This window comes from Cebus imitator, unplaced genomic scaffold, assembly GCF_001604975.1.
Source record: "Cebus imitator isolate Cc_AM_T3 unplaced genomic scaffold, Cebus_imitator-1.0 Scaffold177, whole genome shotgun sequence".
Classification (NCBI taxonomy): Eukaryota; Metazoa; Chordata; class Mammalia; order Primates; family Cebidae; genus Cebus; species Cebus imitator.
Window position 1 is genome coordinate 2,712,403 of NW_016107492.1, and position 25,344 is coordinate 2,737,746.

Consider the following 25,344-nt stretch of genomic DNA (forward strand, 5'->3'; position numbering starts at 1 on the left):
ATATATATATATTATATATATATATACAATATATATATATATAATTGCACTTTAGGTTCTAGGGTACATGTGCAAAATATGCAGGACTGTTGCATAGGTACATACATGACAACGTGGAGAGCTGCCTCCATCCCCCTGTCACCTATATCTGGCATTTCTCCCCATGTTATCCCCCTCCAACCTCCCTACCCCCCACTGTCCCTCCCCTATTCCCCCACAACAGACCCCAGTGTGTGATGCTCCCCTCCCTGTGTCCACGTGTCTTCATTGTTCAACACCTGCCTATACGTGAGAACATGCGGTGTTTGTTTTTCTGTTCTTGCGTCAGTTTGCTGAGAATGATGGTTTCCAGATTCATCCATGTCCCTACAAAGGACACAAACATCATTTTTGATGGTTGCATAGTATTCCATGGTGTATATGTGCCACATTTTCCTTGTCCAGTCTCTCATTGATGGGCATTTTAGTTGGTTCCAGGTCTTTGCTATTGTAAACAGTGCCACAATGAATATACATGTGCATGTGTCTTTATAATAGAATGATTTATAATCCTTTGGACATATATCTAGTAATGGGATTGCTGTGTCAAATGGAATTTCTATTTCTAGGTCCTTGAGGAATTGCCACACTGTCTTCCACAATGGTTGAACTAATTTACACTCCCACCAATGTGTAAAAGTGTTCCAATTTCTCCACATCCTCTCCAGCATTTGTTTTCTCCAGATTTTTTAATGATCGCCATTCTAACTGGTGTGAGATGGTATCTCAATGTGGTTTTGATTTGCATTTCTCTAACGACCAGTGATGATGAACATTTTTTCATATGTTTATTGGCCTCATAAATGTCTTCTTTAGAAAAGTGTCCGTTCATGTCCTTTGCCCACTTTTGAATGGGTTTGTTTGTTTTCTTCTTGTAAATCTGTTTTAGTTCTTTGTAGATTCTGGATATTAGCCTTTTGTCAGATGGGTAGATTGCAAAAACTTTTTTCCATTCTGTTGGTTGCTGATTCACTCTAATGATTGTTTCTTTTGCTGTGCAGAAGCTCTGGAGTTTCATTAGATCTCATTTGTCTATTTTGGCTTTTGCTGCCAATGCTTTTGGTGTTTTAGTCATGAAGGCCTTGCCTATGCCTATGTCCTGAATGGTTTTGCCAAGGTTTTCTTCTAGGGTTTTTATGGTGTTGGGACTTATGTTTTAGTCTTTAATCCACCTAGAGTTGATTTTAGTGTGAGATATCAGAAAGGGGTCCAGTTTCTGCTTTCTGCACATAGCTAGCCAGTTTTCCCAACACCATTTATTAAACAGGGAATCATTTCCCCATTGCTTGTTTTTGTCAGGTTTGTTAAAGATCAGATGGCTATTAGATGTGTGGCATTGTCTCTGAGGCCTCTGTTCTGTTCCATTGGTCTATATCTCTGTTTTGGTACCAGTAGCATCCTGTTTTGATTACTGTAGCCTTGTAATATAGTTTGAAGTCAGGTAGCGTGATGTCTCCAGCTTTATTCTTTTTGCTTAGAATTGTCTTGGCTATGTGGCCTCTCTTTTGGTTCCATATGAAGTTTAAGGTGATTTTTTCCAGTTCTGTCAAGAGGGTCATAGGTAGCTTTATGGGGCTAGCATTGAATGTATAAATTACTTTGGGCCATTTTCACAATATAGATTCTTCCTATCCATGAGCATGGAATGTTTTTCCATCTGTTTGTGTTCTTATTTCCTTGAGCAGTTGTTTGTATTTCTCCTTGAAGAGGTCCTTTACTTCCTCGGTATTTTATTCTCTTTGTAGCAACTGTGAATGGCAGTTCATTCTTGATTTGGCTCTCTTTAAGTTTGTTATTGGTTTATAGGAATGCTTGTGATTTCTGCATATTGATTTTGTATCCTGAGACTTTGCTAAAGTTGCTTATCAGTTTCAGGAGATTTTGGGCTGAGACAATGGGGTCTTCTAAATGTACAATCATGTCATCTGCAAATAGAGAAAACTTGACTTGCTCCTTTCCTAAATAAATACGCTTTATTTCTTTTTCTTGCCTGATTACTCTGGCTAGAACTTCCAATACTATATTGAATAGGAGTGATGAGAGAGGGCATCCTTGTCTAGTGCCAGATTTCAGAGGGAATGGTTCCAGTTTTTGCCCATTCAGTATGATATTGGCTGTGGGTTAGTTGTGAATAGCTTTTATTGTTTTGAGATATGTTCTGTCAATACCTAGTTTATTGAGAGTTTTTAGCATAAGGGGCTGTTGAATTTTGTCGAAGGCCTTCTCTGCATCTATTGAGATAATCATGTGGTTTTGTCTTTAGTTCTGATTATGTGGTGGATTATATTTATAGACTTGTATATGTTGAACCAGCCTTGCATTCCTGGGATGAAGCCTACTTGATCATGATGGATAACCTTTTTGAAGTGCTGTTGCAATTGGTTTGCCAGTATTTTATTGAAGATTTTTGCATCTATGTTCATCATGGATACTGTCCTGAAGTGTTCTTTTTTTGTTGAGTCTCTGCCAGGTTTTGGTATCAGCATGATGTTGGTCTCATAAAATGATATGGGAAGGATTCCCTCTTTTTAGATTGTTTAGAAGGAGTGGTACCAACTCCTCTTTGTATGTCTGGTAGAATTCAGCTGTGAACCCATCTGGACCTGGGCTCTTTTTGGTTGGTAGGCTATTAATTGCTGCCTCAACTTCAGCCCTTGTTACGGGTCTATTCAGGGTTTCGACTTCTTCCTGGTTTAGGCTTGGGAGGGTGCAAGTGTCCAGGAATTTATACATTTCTTCCAGGTTTACTGGTTTGTGTGCATAGAGTTTGCAGTAATCTCTGATGGTAGTTTGTATTTCTGTGGGATTGGTGATGATATCCTCTTTATCATTTTTTATTGCCTCTACTTGATTCTTCTCTCTTTTCTTATTAATCTGGCTAGCAGTCGGTCTATTTTGTTGATCTTTTCAAAAAACCAGCTCCTGGATTTATTGATTTTTTGAAAGTTTTCTTGTGCGTATGTGTGTGTCTCTATCTCCTTCAGTTCTGCTCTGATCTTAGTTATTTCTTCTCTTCTGCTAGCTTTTGAGTTTTTTTGATCTTGCTCCTCTAGCTCTTTCAATTTTGATGATAGGGTGTTGATTTTAGAGCTTTCCTTGATTCTCATGTGGGCATTTATTGCTATAAATTTTCCTCTAGACACTGTTTTAAATATGTCCCAGAGATTCTGGTATGTTGTGTCTTCATTCTTGTTGGTTTTGAAGAATATCTTTATTTCTGCCTTCATTTCATTGTTTATCCAGTCAACATTCAAGAGCCAGTTGTTCAGTTTCCATGAAGTTGTGTGGTTCTGAGTTAGTTTCTTAATCCTGAGTTCTAATTTGATTGCACTGTGGTTTAAGAGACTGTTTGTTATGACTTCCATTCTTTTGTATTTGCTGAGGAGTGATTTACTTCCAATTATGTGGTCAATTTTAGAGTAGGCATGATGTGGTGCTGAGAAGAATGTATATTCTATGGATTTGGGATGGAAAGTTCTGTAAATGTCTATTAGGTTTGCTTGGTCCAGATCTGAGTTCAAGTCCTGGATATCCTTGCTAATTTTCTGTCTCATTGATTTGTCTTACATTGACAGAGGAGTGTTAAAGTCTCCCACTATTATTGTGTGGGAGTCTAATTCTCTTTGTATGTTGTTAAGAACTTGCTTTATGTATCTGGGTGCTCCTGTATTGGATGCATATATATTTAGGGTCGTTAGCTGTTCTTGTTGCATTGATCCTTTTACCATTATGTAATGCCCTTCTTTGTCTCTTTTGATATTTGTTGGTTTAAAGTCTATTTTTATCAGAGACTAGGATTGCAAATCCTGCTTTTTTTTTTGCTCTCCATTTGCTTGGTAAGTCTTCCTCCATCCCTTCATTTTGAGCCTATGTGTGTCCTTCCATGTGAGATGGGTTTCCTGGATATAGCACTGATGGTTTTGGACTTTTTATACAATTTGCCAGTCTGTGTCTTTTGACTGGGGCATTTAGCCCATTTACATTTAAGGTTAATATTGTTATGTGTGAATTTGACCTGCCATCTTGATGCTAGCTGGTTGTTTTGTCCATTAGTTGACGTGGTTTCTTCATTATGTCAATGCTTTTTACCTTTTGGTACATTTTTGGAGTGGCTGGTACTGGTTATTCCTTTCTATGTTTAGTGCTTCTTTCAGGGAGCTCTTGTAAGGCAGGCCTGGTAGTGATGAAATCTTTCAGCAGTTGCTTGTTAATAAAGGATTTTATTTCTCCTTCGCTTATGAAGCTTAGTTTGGCTGGATATGAAATTCTAGGTTGAAAGTTCTTTTCTTTAAGGATGTTGAATATTGGCACCCACTCTCTTCTGGTTGTAGGGTTTCTGCTGAGAGATCTGCTGTGAGTCTGATGGGCTTCCCTCTGTGGGTAACCTGACCTTTCTCTCTGGCTGCCCTTAGCATTTTTTCCTTCATTTCAACCCTGGTGAATCTGACGATTATGTGCCTTGGGGTTGCTCTTCTTGAGGAATATCTTTGTGGTGTTCTCTGTATTTCCTGGATTTGAATATTGGCCTGCCTTGCTAGGGTGGGGAAGTTCTCCTGGATAATATCCTGAAGAGTGTTTTCCAGCTTGGATTCATTCTGTCACATTCAGGTACGCCTATTAAGCATAGATTAGGTCTTTTCACATAATCCCATATTTCTTGGAAGCTTTGTTCATTTCTTTTCACTTTTTTCTCTAATCTTGCCTTCTTGTTTTGTTTCATTGAGTTGATCTTCAGTCTCTGATATCCTTTATTCTGTTTGGTTGATTCAGCTATTGAAACTTGTGTATGCTTTGTGAAATTCTCCTGTTGTTTTTCAGTTCCATTAAGTCATTTATATTCTTCTCTAAGTTGTTTATTCTCATCAGCATTTTGTCAAACCTTTTTTTAAGGTTCTTAGTTTCTTTGCATTGGGTTGGAACATGTTCTTTTCGCTCAGAGAAGTTTGTTATTACCCACCTTCTGAAGCCTGTTTCTGTCAATTCATCAGACTCATTTTCCATCCAGCTTTGTTCCTTTGCTGGTGATGAGTTGTGATTCCTTGGAGGAGGACAGGCATTCTGGTTTTGGGTGTTTTCATCTTTTTGCACTGGTTTCTTCCCATCTCTGTGGATATATCTACCTGTGGTCTTTATAGTTGGTGACTTTTGGATGGGGTCTGAGTGGTGATGATGATGTTATTTTTTTATGATGAAGTTATTTCTTTCTGTTTTTTAGTTTTACTTCTAACAGTCAGGCCCCTCTGATGTAGGACTGCTGGAGGTCCACTCCAGACCCTGCTTACCTGGGGATCACCTGTGGTGGCTGCAGAACAGTAAGTGTTGCTGCCAGTTTCTTCTTCTGTTATCTTTGTCCCAGAGGGATACCTGCAAGATGTCAGCCTGAGCTTTCCTTTATGAGGTGACTCTTTGGATATATGGGGTCAGGGAGCTGCTTGAGGAGGCAGTCTGCCCCTTATAAGAGCTCAAGTGCTGAGCTGTGAGCTCTGTTGTTCTGTTCAGAGCTGCTAGGCAGGTACTTTTAAGTCTGCTGCAGAAAAACTCATAACCACCTTTTTGCCCAAGTGCTCTGACTGGGAAGGTGGGGCTTTATAAGTTCCTGACGTGCTGCTGCCTTTTTTCAGAGTTGCCCTGCCCAGCAAGGAGATATCCTAGTCATAGTCAGCCAGCAGAGGCATTGCTGAGCTGCCATGGGCTCTGCCCAGCTGCTGTGTGAACTTCCTTGTGGTTTTGTTTATAGATGTATAGTTAGAATTGCCTCGGTAATGGCAGTCTGCCTCAGTAATGGTGGACTGCCTCTGTAAAGGCTGTCTTGGTAATGGTGAACTGCCTCAGTAATGGTGGACTGCCTCGGTAATGGCGGATGCCCTTCCCCCAACAGTGTGGGCCGTCCAGGGTCCAGCTGCACTTGTTGCCAAACTCTCATTCCAGAGCATTTCAGATTGCTGGTCTTTGTGAAGGTGTGACATGCTGAGCCAGATCACCTGGCTCCCTGTTTCAGCCCTCTTTTTTTCAGTTGAATCGTGGCCCTGTCTCCCAGGCGCTCGATGCGCCAGTTGAAACAGCCACCTAGATTTCTGTTTGTTTTTGTGTGGAGACCCACGGCCAGCTGAAATAGCCGTGCTGAAAATTTGTGGCACTTTTCAGCCTGGGAATCTCTTGGTCTGTGGGTAGTAATAACTTGTTTGGAAATGTGGTGTTCACTCACCCTCTGCGTTGTTCTCGCTGGGAACTGACTCCAGAGCTGTTCCTATTCAGCCATCTTGGATCTGCCCTTATAACTGAGTATGTTCTTACTTCATATTATGAATTTGAAGATCAGTTATCAAGTTTATAATTTCTTATCTATTTGTTGTAATATTTGTATATATAATTGTTACATACTAAAAATACTATACCTTTGTGAATTCTACCATCAGACTCTGCTGCTCCCTTGGGAATAACAGCTTTCACATAAATGCCACCATGTCTAACACTCGTATTCACACCTCCCTAAAGAGAAAAAGACAAAATAATATTTTACAATATGAAACATTTTGCACTCTCTTTCAAATCTCCAGCCTAGAAATGATTCAATTCATCAGTCAAAGCAGTAGCATCCCATCAGCATGTGCTGATGTACAGTATATTCATTAGTACATTAATGAGGGTTAGTATATTCATCAGTATAATACAAAAAGAATTTTATTCAATAGTCTATGCTCACATTTTGACTAACTTAAAGATAGTCAATGTTTTAGAAGCTACCAAAGATTCCTTGGTAACTTCTAAGATACTAACATGTTTATAAGGTATTATATATTAAGGAGAGTATATTGATATATACAGTCTTTAATTACCAATAATATAGATTAGAGATGTATCATATTAATCTACGCTCATGTAGAAACTATCAAATATACACAAAGCATTGAATAAATTTTATATTTTGCAAGTTTTATATTCAGATAAAGCAAGTATAAAATCTATGGATAAGGTAGTATTTAATTTTTTTTAAATCACAGGAAAAAGTGACTAGCACAATTTAAAAAAAAGTTTTTAGATATGATTCAATTTTAGGAATTTGGAAATATTTGATGTATCCCTTTTTATGAAAAGTAATTCAATTAAAAAGTTGACATGCAATAGGCTGCTGGAAATTGAAGAAGAGAAAACATTTGAAAACCTTGTCAAACAGTACCGTGACACTTATCCCCAAGCTGTTATCGTTTTTAGCCAGTTCAACCTCAAAGATATCTCCAGGCTTAGGAGGTGATGGAGAAAAAGTTTTAAAATTCATCTTGTTGGATGTACTCAGTGAAGAGGAATTTTCCTTAACAAAGAAAAACAAAGATTTCTTGTTAGAGTCAAAATGGATTATTACACTTTTTCTTTTTTTAAAATTTTTAATCAATTAATTTATTTTTACCTAGCCCAGGATGAAGCTGACTAGAGGCAAAATGAATTATTACTGAAAGACAAATATGTGTTTTTAGGATAATTTAAGAAAAAAGAAGATATTAAATGATAAAGCATAGTCAAAGAACATAAAGGCTGGAAGAGATCTTAGAGATCATCTAGTCCAATATATTCATATTTTATGGTTGAGGAAATTGATGTCCAGAGATTAAAGAGCTTGCTTCAGGTCAAACTGTTAGATATGGCATATGGAAACCTAGATAGAAGAACCCAGTTCAAACCTGGCTTTTATATAATACTGGTCCAATGCTTTTTATATTCCCAAATTTATAAATTAGTTTTATTTCCTTTAATAATCAGTATATACAAAACAGTAGCTTTTAACCAGAGCCTCTAAAATCAGGTTTCATGTTTATATTACTTATATTTATAAATCCAATAATATAAACATAAGAACATTAGCTAAGCCCTATTTATAAGAGTATAACTCTTGGAATGGAGCAATCCCCACAGTCAGTATTAAAAACTAAATTAAAAAAAATTTTTTTTAAAAAAGAACATAACTTGTGAGGAATAATGATTTTTCAGTAAATAAAAGGCATAAGGATTTTTTCTAAAACTGCCTGTGAATTTGAGTTTAAATTTATATCATTTCTAGGAATAAGCTATTTTCTTTCTTCTGTTCCTTCCCTTCTTCCCTTCCTCTTTTCCTTCCCTTCTTTCTGTTAGGGTCTGGCTCGGTCACCCAGGCTTCTGGGATCAAGCGATCCTCCCACCCAGCCTCCCAAGGATCTATGACTACAGATACATGTCTCCTTGTAGGGCTAATTTTTAAAGAAATTTTTTGTAGAGACAGAGTCTCCCTATGTTGCCCAGGCTGGTCTTGAACTTCTGGCCTCAAGCAATCCTTCCACCTCTGCATCCCAAAGTGTTGGGATTATGGGTGTGGGTCAATGTGCCCAGCCAGAATGAGCTATTTTCTTTCAATGTCCTTATTATCATTCATTCAGAACTTCAGAATAATTTAGGCTATACATACTAAATTGAATGCCCATTATACGACCTCTTTAGAAATAATTTTCAGATATTAAAATACTCGTATTATTATAAACATTAAGTACTTGAGACAAACAACTGGTAAAAAAACAATCATAATCTGTGTATTCCTTCTTTGGGTTTTTAGATAGCAAGTTTGTAGAGTCATAGCTATTTAAAGTTATTCAAAGCTGTTGATTTCTCTGAAAGTTTAGCATCAAATGCAGTAGCAATTATAGAAGATATAAACTATTTCTTTTTTCCAGAATAATGAAATCATCTTGTAGTAGATTATTGTGCTCTGTAATATATTTGCTGCTGTTTTGCTTTGTTAAGTGAAAAAACCAAATTATTGGAATTAAACTATGCCTTTTTTGGTGTTTGATGATCCTGACTGCTGGAATAAGTCACTTCATCCATGTCTGAATCTCCACGGTCCGAGTAATCAGTTGAATCAGAAATGCCGGGATTTTTAGCTTTGCTTTGGTTACTATCAGTGGAAGTCTTTTTCTCAGTGGCACTGGATACTACAGATGGGGAAGGGCTGCCATGCTGTAATTCCTGCCAGGTTTGGTCACCTAAATGGGTGGCAAAGAAACCATTGGCCTGGCTCTGAGACAAGCTGGCACTCTCGGTCCTGGAATCTTGAGAACTCAGGCTTCCTTCTCGCAGGCCCCCAGACAGCCCAAAGGAGTTCTCTGAGATGTGCTTCAGGGTGCCACGTGACCAGTGGTGATCCTTGGAAGAAGAATCTATAGCACTGTCTTGCATGTAGGAAGATTTTTTCACGTAGTTTTTCATCCCATTGGTGAGATGAACAGGAGTAGAAGGCACTAAAAATTAAAATCCATCAATGAGAATAACAAGTTAGTGACACACATTCTTGTGCTTGCACACATACACAATGTTTCCTGAAGGATTGTTGGAAGGATTTTTATAAGGATGACACATGCAAAACACATGACCTAGTAGACTTTCTTTGCTCTCTCCTTTGGTCATTCTTGTGACAACCTCTATTAAAATGCATACCCCTTTTACCTTAACTCCCCATTTCCATTCTCCAAGACCCAGTTCAAACCAGTCTTCTCTGTGGAGACTCTACTGATTCTGAAGATAATTTATATTTTCTTAGTATCCACCATTCTTGGTCCTTATTAAATAGTTATTTGCACACTTATTTTATTGACCTACTAGATTGTATTTTTTGGACTCCAATTAATTATCATGGAAGGTAACGCCAAATTGCTTATATATCCTTCTTACCAAAAGCTGCTTTAGGCCAGGTGCAGTGGCTCATGCCTGTAATCCCAGCACTTTGGGAGGCTGACACGGGTGGATCACTTGAGGCCAGGATTTCGAGACCAGCCTGCCCAACATGGTGAAACCCTGTTTCTATCAAAAATACAAAGATTAGCTGGGCATGACAGTGTTCACCTACTCGGGAGGCTGAGTAGTCCCAGCTACTCTGGAGGCTGAGGCAGAAGAATGGCTTGAACCTGGGAGGCAGAGCCTGCAGTGAGCAGTGATCATTCCACTGCACTTCAGCCTGGGCAACAGAGCAAGACTCTGTCTCAAGGAACAAACAAACCAAAAACCACTTTAAAAAGCTTTCTGAAAACACAAACCACAGAGGACATGTGAAAAGGAATTAAAGATGAGAATGGATAAGAAATTAAAAGTTTTATGTAGTAATTGACAACAAGGGAAAAATTAAGTGTAATGAGCAACTGGAAAGAAAATACTTGTGACAACAAACAATAATCAAAGAGATAGTATCCCTAATATACAAAGAGTTGCTAAAATTCAACAAAAAAAGTGTTTTCAAAACTCCCATTGAACAAGAGATATGTAGACTGGAATAGGCAGACTGGAAATTCAGAGTAAAATACAAATAATAAATATTTGAAAAGACATTCTCACTATTTCTCAGGGATCTGCATTTAATTCAGTTTTCTACTTATTTGGCTGACAAAAATGAGAATGATGATTTCAAGAACCACTGATGGTATGAGGAGAAAAGCACTGTTATATCTACTTGATTAGTCTATAAACTGATAAAACTTTTTGTAATCAAATTTGGTGGCACTTGTCAAAATTTTAATGTACACACTCTTTAATCTAGTTCCAGACATCTAACCTGTAGAAATACATACATTTTCAATGGTGTAGTAAAAAGTTTATTTGTTGGAGTAACATTTATAATGGAATTACAGCTAACCTGGATACATAACAATAGAAGAAAAGTTAAATTTTGCTATGTCTATAACAAATAAAATGCTGTATTAAAAAGATGTACATGTACATGGATAGCAACAGAGTATGTTAAGTAAGCAGTTACAGAATGGTCTTTAGAGTATAAAACAGATTTTAAAAAATAGTGTGCATGTGTGTTGTTCTATCTCACATATGTATCTATTCTACACAGAAGGCTACATGTATGCCAAATGGTTTCCCTAGGTAATAAGGTAAGGGGACTTTGACTTCTTATTTCATAGGTTTTACATAAATTGGATTTATTTTTAATAAACTAGTATGTATTCTGTAACTTTAAAAATTAGCAAACAAAAACAAAACTAAAAGCCTTCCTCTTTGGTGCTTAACAGTTAACGGGGTAGCTAGAGTACACACTGGTAATTTTCTAAGTTCTTCTGGGTTGTACCTCTTTTCAAAGTGTCACTACAGAATAGTTACATACCATGGTAAGATTCAACTACCTTTCTGAAGAAACAATTTCACAGATGTATACTTTAACATCATACTTTTAATTTTTATTTAGCATAGATGGAAAAAAAAAAAACCACACGAAACTCTGCTAAGAAAAGCCTTCTCTGATCCTCTTAATAGGTAAAGTTCCTCTGTTTTATGCCCTCTTGGCACCTTGGGCTTCTTGTTAACACTTACCACAGTTACAATTAAAAATCTGTCTAGTCAGAAAAGAATACTTATCTCCTCTGATAAAGTCTAAGTTCCACTAGGGCAGAGTTTTTTGGCCTTGCACATCACAGGCACCGAATATTTGTTGAACAAATGAATAAATTTTCTACAAAACATCTATTGAAAACATAAGTAAGATGGAAATCCTTTAGAGCTTAATTAAGGGGGCAATAAATTAATTCTGAATTAATATGATCCTTCTGCTAAAAAAAATGGTGAATAATGAGACCCATTGATTTGCTTAAAAAAAATTTCTGCTCTTGGCTGCTTTAAACTTAGAAGTATGTTACAACATTTCCAACTGCAGTTGTCTTCCTTTGCCTAATGTGGCTAGATTATAAGTAGATTATATAAGGCTCCTGTGGGCAGTGGTGGTGTCTTCTATTTCCCTTCTATTGGTTATGTTTGCTCACAGTAAGCAAGTGTGTAAAATATTATTTATATATGTACATATACAGACATACAAAATACATATAATATTCAGTAAGAAGAAACAATAGTCAAAATGACTCATCTGTATAAAATGTACTAATATTTTGTCACAACATATTATATAATATGTTGATTTTTTCGTCTTCTATTTTATCATACGTATCTAAAACTAAGTCTAAAATTCACTATCTAAAATTGTTTTTCAGCTATTTTTTTTTTTTACTAATTCTTTTATGTATTTCCCAGTGTCTTTGGGATGAAGGTAACTTACTTGTATCCAGCACTTCAATGTTTTTGAAAAAGAATATTAATGGCAGCTAAAATTCACATTTAAATGCTTTATATGTACCAGGCAATGTGCTCATTCTTTATGTGCATTACCTCATTTAATTTTCATAATTTATAAGATAAGCATGTTTATACTCACCATTTGATACATGAACACAGTGAGGCTTAGAAAGTTCATGTGATTGGCTCAAGGTATACAGTTGTGAGTTTTAGAGACAGACTCTGGCTCTGGATTCTGCAACCCTCCCTGTTTCCCATTGCACTGTCCTATGCCACATGGACTATGTGTGCTTCTTCCACAATTACTGTCCTACCACTTGATCCTCATAACAAATAACTCTGGGCAAGGCAGACAGGCAGATAAAAGATCATTGTCTACTCTTTAAGTAAAAACAAAAGAAAACTGTGGCTCAAGAAGGCTTAAGTCATATAGCTAATAAGAGGCACAGGCAAAGCTCAAACACCAGGTCATCTGACCTTCATCAAGCGCTTTGTCTCCAAACCGCTAAAAGACTGGGATAATGAGACAAAATGAAATGGTCTCGTTTTAAAATTTCTAGTTTTTGGTGATTGTTCTTTCCTTTTCATAATCTGGTTCATGGCAGGACTTCATATATAACTAGTATGTAATATTAACTACACAATGATAAATAACTCTGATTTGACAAAAGAAGAGATGGAATACACTAAGTAATCAGAATTAAGTTGTATCAATTTAGTACACAATGAATCCACCTTTGTGCAAATATTACTAAAAAGGAAAGAGACAGAAAATCTTTGAAAAGATGAATGAAAAAGTAATACTGATCCATAAAACTGGAACAATAGAACTACACATGTCAATATAGTAGAAATAAGAAGCTTAAATCCAATGAATGTATTGAAGTGCTTGTGAAAAGTGAAACAGAATATACAAGTAAGAGATATTCTCAACATTACCTTTGGGTGTCTTTTCTTTTGGCTGAGAGATAACAAGTGTCACATCTTCAGGAGCATTTTGCAAAATTTCAATTGCAGCATGGTGGCTGACTCCCTCCAGACTCACACTATTCACAGAAATCAAACGGTCTCCTGTACAAATAGACAGTGCAGTATCTTCAACAACAAAGATAAATTTATTCTCAATCTTAGAAATATCATCTCTTTCTCAACATTTTTGTTTGGCCTAAGTTCCATTTTCACCACCTGTGCAAATTTTCATGCCTGTCAGAAAATAACTTAGAAAATCACCAAAATGTAAAGTACCTGGCTTCAAGCATCCATCCAAGTCAGCTGGTCCTCCAGGGGTAACTGAACTGATAAATATCCCTAGGTCCAGTCTTCCCATCTTCTCCCCACCAATAATTTGAAATCCTGTAAAACAACACATTTAAAAAAGATCTTTATATTGCTGCTTTCAAAGACTAACAATTGGCCTGCCTGAAACACAGAAATGTGGGGACTGTTGATATCAAATGATTAATAGGTAACATATATTAAATTTGGTGGAAGTATTTCTTGAAGGCATTTCATATTTGGCATTTGGTGACTGGGTGGGTAGGGTAATGGGCTTGGGGGTGGGCAGCCAGTATCTTGAGATCAGAAATGAGCTGGTGCTGCAATGCCAACGCTATACTATAGACTTTTTCTCTGAATCCTCTTAGACCTTTAAGAATCTCACAGTGACTTACCCAAGCCATACTTTGCATCTTTTTTCAGGTTCACCAAGGTGATCTCCCTTTCTGGTGAAGACACTATGCTCCATCTTTTGTGTTGCATATCTATTGGGAATTTATAATTTTAAAATAAATATAACATGCTCAGGCATTAAGACTGTCAGCTTGTTTTAACAATTTAAATGTTAACAAAGCATGTTAATAGATTGCTCAGTCACTTAAACATATATTTTAAGGTTACTGATACCGTTATAATTTTATATTTTTATAGTGATTGATAAAATGACTACATATTACATTTATTCTTTATAAGCTGTCCTTTTGAAATAAGTATATTTCAGTTACAAATGATTAAATAAACCTCAATAGGTTAAATTATTTGCACAAGTTTAGACAGCTAGTACAGGAAAGAGCTGAACTTCTCAGTTTCTGACTGTTACACCACAATCAACTCCCTGAATTTGACAGCTCAATATATTTAAAAATTCCTAATTAATGGTTGACATTTTAATTTATAATTAGTAAAACATTCTTAGTAGGTTCTTGAGTAAAACAGCAAGAAGAAACGGAATCTTTTTTTTTTTTTTTTTTCGAGAGAGTCTCGCTCCGCTTCTCAGGATGAGAGTGTAGTGGCGTAATCACAGCTCACTGTAGCCTCCACTCCTGGGCTCAAGTAGATCCTCCCACCTCAGTTTCCTGAATAGCTAAGTACTACAGGCATGTGCCATCATGGTCAGCTGATTTTTTATTTTTGTAGAGATGGAGTCCCAGGCTGGTCTTGAACTCCTGGTCTCAAGTGATCCTCCTACCTACGCCTCCCAAAGAATTGGAATTTCAGGTGTGAACCACTGCACCTGGTCAGAAACTGGATCTATTTTTAATAGTCCCATTAATAATTCCTTGTCTAGGACATGTACTCTCAAAGGATCTTTATTCATTTCAAATTTTATTTGTGAAACAATCTCATGAGGTAAGTAAAGAGATTTTTAACCACTGTTTTGCAGATGAGGAATCAGTTTGTGACCTGCTCAACATATGGCTGGTATCAGTGCCCAGTAAAATGCTGAAGTCAGTACTTGATAAATCCTAGTTAAATAAATTGAATGAATGTCAGCAGAACCAGAATTTATTATTCTTATTTCTAATAGGTTTTTTAAAGTGGCTAATCATTCACAAATAACTTCTTAAACCAATAAATATGACACTTAATTGACATGTTAATCAAGTTAATTCATCTACTTAGCAATTCAAGCATTTACACAAACACACACACCCTTCTTAGCATCAATTACAATGGTAGTTCAAATTGGTCTGTGTGAAGGTGGTGGTGAGTTTGTTCAACATATTTAGAAAGATATTTTTGTAAGCCAAATCTTCAAATTCAACTCTACATAGTTCTAAAGTATATAGAAGCTTTCTGAAAATAAGAGGTTATGGCGTCACTAAACTGTAAGCCAGAATTTCCTTAAATCTTCACATGTATTTTTGCAACAACCAAATCAGTATGAAGACAGAATTTATTTCTGTATATGCAATATATAACCACCCATGGACTTAAAATTGTATTAATATGTCATAAAACAAACAGTAATTTCATCACAAAACTTGTATGCTTAAATGACGTAAATGTGATACTTCATATTCTAGAAATAAATTCCTTTAATTTCAAAAAACAATAACAATAATTTCCTCTCAGGAGTGAATTAGCCTTGTGTCTCAATACTTGCACTGTTTTGGTGCAAGTTTGCTAGCTCTCTGTAGTGTATATATTCCTATTCTGTCATTTCTTTTCGACCCAAACTTAGTTATTAGCAATAACAGTAGTCATTCAGTATATCTAATAATTTTATTAATTAAATTACAAAAAGTATCATCGGACAATGGTGTGAAATGCCTTATATATTAGGTGGTTCTAAGCAAAAGACCATCCATTATTTAATGCCTAGCTTAAGTGTCCAAGGTCCTTTTATCAAAAAATAGCCAATTAGCTCCAGTTTTTAGCTAGAATGCATACAAAACGACACAGAACAAAACCCATAAAATGAAATAAAACAAGGGGGTGAGGTCACATTAGGAATTGAAATCAGAATAGCCTTAAAGTGACCACATTGATGAGGTGGTAAGAGAGAACAGTGCTTTGTAAAGTGATTAAGTGATGATCTTTGCTTTAAATTTCCATTTCCTTCTTTAAGTTTCAGATTTAATCACCCACTGTTCAGGAACTGGGATACTTGGAAACTGATAAAATCCACTATTCTACGGTAGGTACTTAATAAGTCCGTTAGGCATACAGTTCCCAGAATAGCAAAATCCCAAGCAGTAACGACAGAATAAAATGAAAGAAGAAAGAGAAAATTGCTTGAGGATAATAATGGCTGAGTTGCTCTGGTTCTTATGCCAACTAAGAATAAAAAGGTACTTAACTGTGGTACGTTTTAAACATCCCAACAAACCCATGAAAAGTTGAAAATATCCTAAGTCAAAAATGCATTTAATACATCTAAACTACCAAACATCCTAGCTTTAGCCTAGCATAAATTAAAAATGCTCAGAACACTATGTTAACTTATAGTTGGGCAAAATAATCCAAAATAAAGCCTATTTTATAATAAAGTGGTGACTATCCCATAATTTACTGAAAGTGACAAAATGTATGTACTGAAAGAAAGTGGAAAAACAGAAGGGTTGTAAGGGTATTCAAAGTCCAATTTTTACTGAATGCTTATTTCTTTTGCATCACTGCAAAGTCAAACCATGATAAGTTGGTGACCATCTATAGTTTGTGATTTGGACATTTCAGGAAGTAGTATGAAAAACTTAGCTTTTCAATTGCTGCACAATAATTACAGTAAAACAAGAAACATTAAAATCAATTTTACATAATTTTTGGAAATGTTTTACATATTTTTGTTTTTACTCTTATAAAGGAAAACTAGTGTGATTTTTCTAAGTGGAATAACTTTTTTTTTGAAATCACAATTAATCTACGGATTAGAATCTTTTCCATATCACTGTTTCAAAGTGTGATATTAGAAGAATCATGACTTTGTCTTTGATCTTTTCTTTCAAATTTCACATTCTTTAAGAATCTCTGGAGGCCATGAAAGGTAAGATAGAATATAACACATTCATCCTTGTTCTAAGTAATGAATAATTTAATATTAACTGATGTTCATTTATAATTTTAATCTAATAATCTTGACCAGCAGGAAGAATACTGGAATTAGAGTAAGAGGTCCTATATTTGATGCACGGGCAAGTAATTTTACTTTTTTGACTCTTACACTATTTGCAAAAACATGTTTGCCATGCTCTATTATGTGAAAACTTGATTCTCAACACAGTGCTAATTCAGGCTACTTGGCCAGATTCAAAGAGAGTTTTGAGGAAAATTATAGCCTTGGTTGCAAGCTGAATGAGGCGTACCTCTATATGAAGGTGGATTGGCCCTGCTGTATGGGGCAGGTGGGATGATAAGGCTTCTGAAAGTTTAAACAGGGAAACTACCCAATGTAAATTCATGCTCATTGGCTACCAATGTGCATTCATATTCTTTTTCATCATAACCTAAGCTAAAACACATTTTAAATTCTCATATTTGAATAGATTATTATCCAGCTTCTTTCAAAGTTTTGGCAGGGAGAAATACTACTAAGGCATGATCACATTATGAGGACGTATAAAGAGTAGATTAGGGCATAGACTCTGGAAACAGATTGCCTTTGTTCAAATCTTGGCTCTACTACCTGCTAACTTGGTGACTTTCTGCAAAACTTAACTCTCTATGCTTTGGTTTCTCTTTTGTGAAAAAAAAAAAAAAAATTAACATCCACCTCATAGGGTTGTTTTGGGCATTAAATGAGAAATAATAAAAAGCACTTAGAACAGTGCTGGGGACATAGTAAGCACTAAATAACTGGTAGTCAATAATTACTACCATATGGACATGTTAATAATTAAGTTAGTCTAGGTATATAGGCATTCTAAATTTAGTTCATGTAACAAGTTTGATCATTAGAAAGCTACATAACAGGATTAGCAATTTAGGCTCAAGTGTAAGTTCAATAACTTTTTCTTTAATAACAGGCCCTAAAATATTTTTGAGGATTGATACATTCAAAAATAAAATGAGAAGGAAAAAAACCTCATCTTCATTTGCTATGAGTATTTAAGACACTGTATGTAGTTTTACTTTTAAAAGCAATTTTAATTCCAAGAAAGTTTTTTCTCTGTTAAAGAATTAGTATGTATATTTTTATTAGAGAATGAGAATTATACAAAAGAACACTTTGGTGTTTGACAGTTTTGACCTAAAAAAAAAAAAAAAAAAAAAAACCAACCAGCAATTCTATAAAGTGCAGTCTAATCTCATGCCTTCTATTTTACCTTGGCTACAGGAATATTGAAACTAAATTTACAACTTCGTCAAGTTTAGCTGTATTAGTAATTTTAATTAATGTAATGGTTTCTCTCTTATCAGGTTTTTGATTATTTCAACTTTAAGAGTCTAAGACTCACACATTTTGGAGGAAAGTAGTATATAGATAGTAATAAAATATTCTGTTCTACTCATGACAGTTGTTAGAAAGATCAAATAAGATAATGTATGTGAAAATACTTTGCAATCTAAATTCTAAAAATTTTGAAGTCCCTGATTTTCAAGTCATTGGACATTTCTGGTCTTCTTCTTGCAATTTTGTTTCTTAGATTCCTTCTAAATTATAATCTCAGCATTTAAAGTCCTCAAAATCTCCTCCTAATACTTAGCATAAGATTAAAAACTGGTCCCTACTTAGCTGTCAAACTTCACCCTGGCCCCCACATGCCACCATACTGAGACACCCACAGTTCACTAAATCTCTTTTCTCATGATTCCATGTCTCTGACAATGCCATGCCCTTGATCTGGAATGCTTATCTTTATTGTTCTGTCTGAATAAATCCTCCTTTCTCCCTGAGACTCAGCTCAAGAATCCCTTTAAAATAGCCATCTCAGTTAAAACTCTTTTTAATAGAAATTCTCTTTCACCTGAACTATTATTTTTGCTTCCCAATTAGTGTCCTTATGTCTAATTTGTCATTTCATCAACATTAGCCTAAATAAGAGGTCCCATTACATCACCATGATGCTGAAAAATACAACTCTCCTTTAACTTCAATCTAAGACCAAGTCTTTGGCATGGAACTTAAGACTCTTCATTGTTAGGTCCAAGACTATCTCAGTAAGGTACAAGAAAAGAGAAAAATGATGGAAATGAGGGGAAAAACATTTTGTAAACCTACCATTTTCTTTTAAGGGTACTTGAAATGAAGAATTTCCAGAACTATGCATAGTCATTCCTGTGGCATAAATTAAATTATTAGACATTTCACAAGATGGTCAGATGCTGGATAGCTAAATAATTTCTTCTGATAAGTTCATAAAAATAAAAAAACAATAAGGTAGAAACATCTTGTATTAACACTGAAAAACATCCTCCAGTAGGCATTTTTACTATTTTAAATAGCAGCTAAGCGTAATAACTTGTTTTGCAGCATAAATTCAAACACCAATATATTGTTTCTGATATTTTGATATATCAAATATGAGATGAAACTGGAATGAATTATTTGTTCAAGTGTTAAAATTCATTATTCAGTTATAATGAATAAAAATACAGAAAAATTTCCTTTTAAGAGTGTTTTATGTTTTCTACAGAATATTTTCCTTCTGATATGTAATGAATTTTCATGTAGACCAAAGCCTTCATAATGAAAATAGTTTAAAATGTATAAGGCCCCATTATATGTGAACATACTTTGAAAAGTATTTCCTACAAGATCAAATCAATCTTAGCCTATTTTCATTCATTAGAATGAAATTTGGAGTTTTATCTAAGTTTTTTCTGACTGAATTTAAATTGATGATAGTATAATCTCTGAAAGCTGTGAAAGCCTCCATTAATAATGTTGCTTCCATAAATATTTATGTATTATAATGCAGAGTTCTCTTTTGTCTTCATTTACTCCACGTGCCCCGAATCCAACTACAGAGTTAAAAAAGCTTTTAGACTTTGGGTAATTAGAGATAAATTAACAAACCTTGGGCCTAAGGAGGGAGTTAAGTAGTAGGATTTGGTAAGACAACAGAAGGGAAACAATCCTTGTTTTCCTTTGGTTTCCCATGCTGTTTCCTATTTTGAGTAGTAGTTCAGATCTCTGTGCTTAAATAGCCATCCTTTTGAAAGATTGACTCTAGTGCATTTCCCTTTTAAGTTACATAAGGCAACAGGAAACCTGAACTATTTGTCTTAAAAGGTAGCATGTGTATATGCATATACCTATATGCACAAATGCATGCGCACGTGCACACACACACACACACACACCCCTTCACTTAAATAATATGCTCTGCTAGCTGGCAGTATTTAAAGAAACTTAACTAAGAATGTCTACCTATCAATCATAGCACATTTCATAAAATTATCTAAAGTTTTAGAGATAATTTTGTTTCTGCTAAGCTGAAAGCATCCTAAGTAAATGTTTCTTTAAAACTATAGCATGACCAGAATTCATTTACAAAGTCTTGAAAGGAAAAGCCAAAAAAGGTAATCCAAAGCAATGGCACATGACAGTCTCAGTACAACTGTCATGGCTGCTGTGACCAAGAGAAGCTAACAGACTGGGTGTGGTGGCTCATGCCTGTCATCTCAGCAATTTGGGAGGCTAAGGTGGGCAGATCCCTTGACTCCAGGAGTTCAAGACCAGCCTCGGCAACATGATGAAACCCAGTCTCTATAAAATATATAAAAAATTAGCCAGTTGTGGTACTGCATGCGTATAGTCCTAGCTATTTAGAAGGCTGAGGTAGGAGGATCACTTGGGCCTGGGAGTTTGAGGCTGCAGTGAGCCATGATCACTCCACTGTACTGCAGCCTGGGTGACAGAGTAAGATACTATCTGAGGGGAGTGGGGGAGTGGTGGTGGAAGGAAGAGAAGCCAACAGTCTGTACTATGAAGTAATCACTTGTTAAATCAAGTGTTAATTTGATTTGGTGCATTTTAAGTAGCCTCAAATTTATATTCAGATTTGGCAATTAGGACATGGAACCCGAAATAATTTCTTGGCAATTAAGATGATCTTGTTCACCTCACTCTGAGCAGGAGGTATGGGACAAGGAAGGTAAGCTTGTTTTTGCTGACCTAGAACATATGCTTGCCCAGGGTCTTCAACGGATGAGGAGTCTGATTCATGTTTCCTTCTTTCAGGACTTCTATTTAAACTTGCAACAGACTTTGAACTGAAGAGGGAAAAGGAAGGTAGGAGGGAAGTGTCAATGTAAAAAAACATGGTGAAAATAATAAAACGTCAAAACAAAAAGAAAAGTATGAAACATAGAATTTACAAATACGTAATTGGGTTAGTTACTATGTTCTTACTTATTAAGTTTTGTGACTCCTGCCAAAGATTCTGCATCAGATCTTGCCATCTGGTGAGAAGGTTTTCCCACCAACTCTGCAACGGTTTGTGGTGGGGGTTCCATGTTAACAACGACATTTTTCCGATGTGGATAGAGAGAGGCCTGACTGAGATCATGATATGATTTACTCATCTCTCTAGGCTTTTCCTCCCATGAAGCTTTGTCATTCTTCTCTTTTGAACTGTTTTGCAATGGCTGATAAAGCGACAGCTCTGAGCAGGATAGCCTCTTCAGAATCTCAGCTTGAACTGATAAAGGTCGAACAGCAAGTTTGTTGAGGGTGCTGCTAGCCAGACTGCCAGTGCTGATTGCTCGTCCCATATTAAATCCTCTAACAGACTCTGCTTGGAGATTCAGGCTCCTAAACGAAGCTCTCTCTACAAGGAAATAGGATTGCTTTACATGATGGAAATGCTACAGCACCTTTATGAGAATAATTATGTTAATAATTAAACAGCATGCAGTTTTTAATCATTTTGATTGCCAGCGTAAGTAGAAAGCTTTCAAAGTGTGGCAATCAGGGTTTTAAAAAGGAGGGCTGAAGATCTCGTTTTCATATCATATCTTCATCACTTTAGCTTTCTCTTAGTTGCAGCCTACTCAACATTTCCTGCTTCATCTAATGATTTTCTTGGACTCAACAATGTTTTTGGTTCAGGCTTGCTGACACCAAATTCCTTATAGGTTTCAGTTAGAAATGAGAACGACATTTAATACAGAAATTTTCAACCCTAGTACTGTCTCTGCTAAAATACCTGCACCCAACACCCAAGGACAGGGAGAGGGAGAGATGAAACCTGGATGAGCTGACATGGTGAATACACACCTGAAAGAGAAGCTATGCAGAGTTTTGCCCACAGAAAAAGTTCTTGTTCTTGATTATCATATTTTTTAAAGCTTAAGGCAGATTGTGATGATGGTGAATTGCATACTATGAATGGGTGAATTGTATGGTATTGAATTATATCTCAATAATACTGTTACCAAAAAACAAACAAAAAATCCTTTGTGGCAAATTATGCCTTTTGTTATTTCACTATGCCAAACTCCCCTTCTCATCTTGCTGTCTTAGTGATTTATCTGAGGCAACAGAGGAATGGGAGAATCACACAGCACTAATCTCTATGTTTTAGTATCTGTAAATTAACATGATCAGGGCGCTGGGTGTCTCTTTATGTTTCAATTTCTTTCACTCCCAAATATACATCCAAAGTTGTCTTATAGAGGCTAAATTTAGAGATGCTTTATAAGTGTTTGGCTATGATATTTTGTAGGAACCAGTGTCACATTGATATTTTAATATTTGAGGCTAACAACAACAGCATTGCAACATATGTAAATGAAGAACAGGAGCACAGGATTTCAAATGATTTAGTTTTTCATGTAGTTTTTGATCCATATCACAAGGATCCCTTTGATCCCCTCTGGAAAGCAGCAATTCTATGTTGTTGCATTCTACATGGAATTAAGTTTGACTGCTATATACCACAGCTCGAAAACTTCCTTTTATAAAGAAAATGTCTCCCTCAAGGGTCCCAGGTGATGATGATCATGATGGTGATGATGAAGAAGATGAAGAAAAAGAAGGAGGAGGAGGAGAAAGAGAAGGAAGGGAGGGAGGGAAGGAGAGGAGGAGGAAGAAAGAAAATATCAAATGATTACTGACTTAGATTCCTGGATTGTTTTATTTTTCTTCTACTTCCTAGGAAGATCAATCATTGATATTTTCTCTTAGGTAAAAAGAGGTAGGAAGACATTAAAGGCTTTTAATATTCATGCATCCAGATGAAGTTTAAAGAAACATGTCTTATTGTCACTAGGAAAATTAGATAATCTCTCTCTGAAGTGGAAGTGGGCACCAAGTTAAAATAAGACCTTAAAAAAAAAGACTTTAAAAAAACACTTTTGTTAAAAATTCCCATTATCATCTTTACCTTAAAATATAAAGTTTTTATGACAGCAGATAACACTATTCTCTTTTCATTTACTTTATGAGCATCCTATAATCAAAGAAGCAAAATGGAGTCTTCAGAAGAAAATGCCTCTAACATTCAATAGATTTCTTCATCCTTAAGGAAAATGTAGACCAAACTTTGGCAGAAATAAGGCTCAGTTTAGTCAGTTTTGTGAATGTATTAGGGAGTATGATATATTCGAATCCATTTGTTGCCTGCTCTTGGATATGGGATAGGATCATAAACCATCTATTTATCTGGTCTTTCCTACTGCCTTGTACCTGGAAAGAACTCCAGCACAGATTAGAATGGACCTGTATGTTAATAGTAGTGTTTCAAGTTTGAACACAAAGGCTTGCTAGCTCCACACGCAGTCTGCAGGCCATACTTCCTAATCTCTGTTTCTGCTATTGTTCAGTCCCTTGTACCATTTTGGGCTTCCTTATATCGTCAACTTAATCATATTATCTTTGAGGAGAAGGACTTCATTTATTCTCTTATCCCATAGTACTCTGCACTTACAAATAGTAAATGCTCAATAATTGATTATTAATCTTAAATCCATGCAAATCAGTTCTTGGGAAACTCATCAAACAGAAAGTGTACTGGATTGGGAATTAAGAGATATGACCTCTATATATGACATGAGGGCAAAACACTATCTTCTCTGAACCTGTTTCACCATCAGTAAAATTTTGAACTTAATGACTTCTAAGGTTCTTTCTTGCACCAATATTCTATGACTCTAAAGCAGCAGCATACATTTGTTAGCCCATTAACATCTCACAGATAACATTAGTTGTTTTCACTTGTAGTACAAATAAATAGGCAGAGAGTTACTTATAAGCCAAGGGGAAAGATATAGATCACACCATCTTAAAATGCTTTCACAAATGAGGGCAATGATACATGGCTGTTGTTATCCTGGGGGTAAACCTGTGATATATACACAACATTATCCTCACCCCCACTCCATGAAAAGATTGAGATTCCAAAAAGTCACTTATTTTCCTAAGGTCACTCATTCATCTACGACTACTGCTGCTGCTACTACCGCTATGATATAGTACAGTGGTATACAGCATAGTAGTAGTACTATCTTCTAGTGGCAAAACAATGTTGATGATGGTGATGACAAAAATGATAATGAATACTTCAGTAAGTATTTACTGAATACTTTGTGCCAAGTAGTTTTAAAGGGCTCTACATGTATGAATTCATTTCCTTTTTACAACTTTCTGATATAGGTATTAACTTAAGTTAATCATTTTATAGATGAAGTAACTAAGGCAAAAAGTTTAAGTAGCTTGCCCAAGGTTTTAGGGCTTAGAAGTAACACAGCCTCATTTGACACTGTCAGTTTGGCTCCAGAGCTCATGCTCTTAACTGCTATGCCACATTATTCTTCAGTATAAGAAATGTTGAGGATGAGAGACTAATTTTGAGCTTTTGTCTTCTGATTCTGTTCACTATACTACAACTAACCTTCAACTGTTATGGATTGTACTGAATAGAGTATTAGTCAAAGTAGGAATGCTGATGGCATCAGCTCTAATAGGTCTGATATTTCACTATAATTTGAAAATATATAAAAGCATATAAACTTTCTAGCAGAGCAAAGCAGAAAAAGGATAATGAGATTACTTTGTAACAGTGGTTATTGTACTTTAGCATGTGTAAAAATCATTACTGAGGAAAGCCTGTTAAAGTGCAGATTCTAGGGACCGAAGTCCCAAAGACTGTAGCTCTCCGAGTTTTATGCAGTTTCCTGGAATCTTCATTTTAAATCAGCATACAACCTCCACCCCCATCGTGATTCTGAAAAGTTTAGAAACAGCTAGTCATAATCTGCCATTGCCCTAGTCTGGTCCTACGGAGAAAATATTTTCTGAATGTGAGACAGTTTGGGTAAAGAATTCGTAGGACCCTGATGCACAAGGTCATCAGTGCTATTCCATTCAATTTTTTAATCACATACTTCTGACTGTTTAACTTACACCTACAAGAATTTACTATGCAGAATTAGATTCCGTATAATTTTAATCTCTAACTGCAGAGTAAGCTTTAAATATTTCAGTTCCAATTGAGACATTTTTTCAGAGTCAGATTAGTTTTCTTTTCTGCTGGCTCCTTTTCAAAAGAAAGTAAAACC

At 35.8% G+C, this 25,344-nt stretch overlaps 1 protein-coding gene across 8 annotated transcripts in view; it reads right to left on the reverse strand.

The window, feature by feature from the left end:
* PTPN13 (protein tyrosine phosphatase non-receptor type 13) overlaps positions 1 to 25,344 on the reverse strand; it is a 210,411-nt gene that overhangs the window by 48,409 nt on the left and 136,658 nt on the right. For 2 of the 8 annotated variants that reach the window (XM_017545145.2, XM_017545138.2), the window contains 9 exons: positions 21,197 to 21,614; positions 20,960 to 21,057; positions 19,061 to 19,117; positions 13,794 to 13,883; positions 13,369 to 13,476; positions 13,063 to 13,194; positions 8,839 to 9,302; positions 7,202 to 7,348; positions 6,435 to 6,528 (listed from right to left, as the gene is read on the reverse strand). In XM_017545145.2, the coding sequence (XP_017400634.1) occupies positions 6,435 to 6,528; positions 7,202 to 7,348; positions 8,839 to 9,302; positions 13,063 to 13,194; positions 13,369 to 13,476; positions 13,794 to 13,883; positions 19,061 to 19,117; positions 20,960 to 21,057; positions 21,197 to 21,614 (1,608 nt within the window). The remainder of the gene's footprint in view (positions 1 to 6,434; positions 6,529 to 7,201; positions 7,349 to 8,838; positions 9,303 to 13,062; positions 13,195 to 13,368; positions 13,477 to 13,793; positions 13,884 to 19,060; positions 19,118 to 20,959; positions 21,058 to 21,196; positions 21,615 to 25,344) is intronic. The other 6 variants (XM_017545139.2, XM_017545141.2, XM_017545142.2 and 3 more) reach the window with 6 other exon arrangements.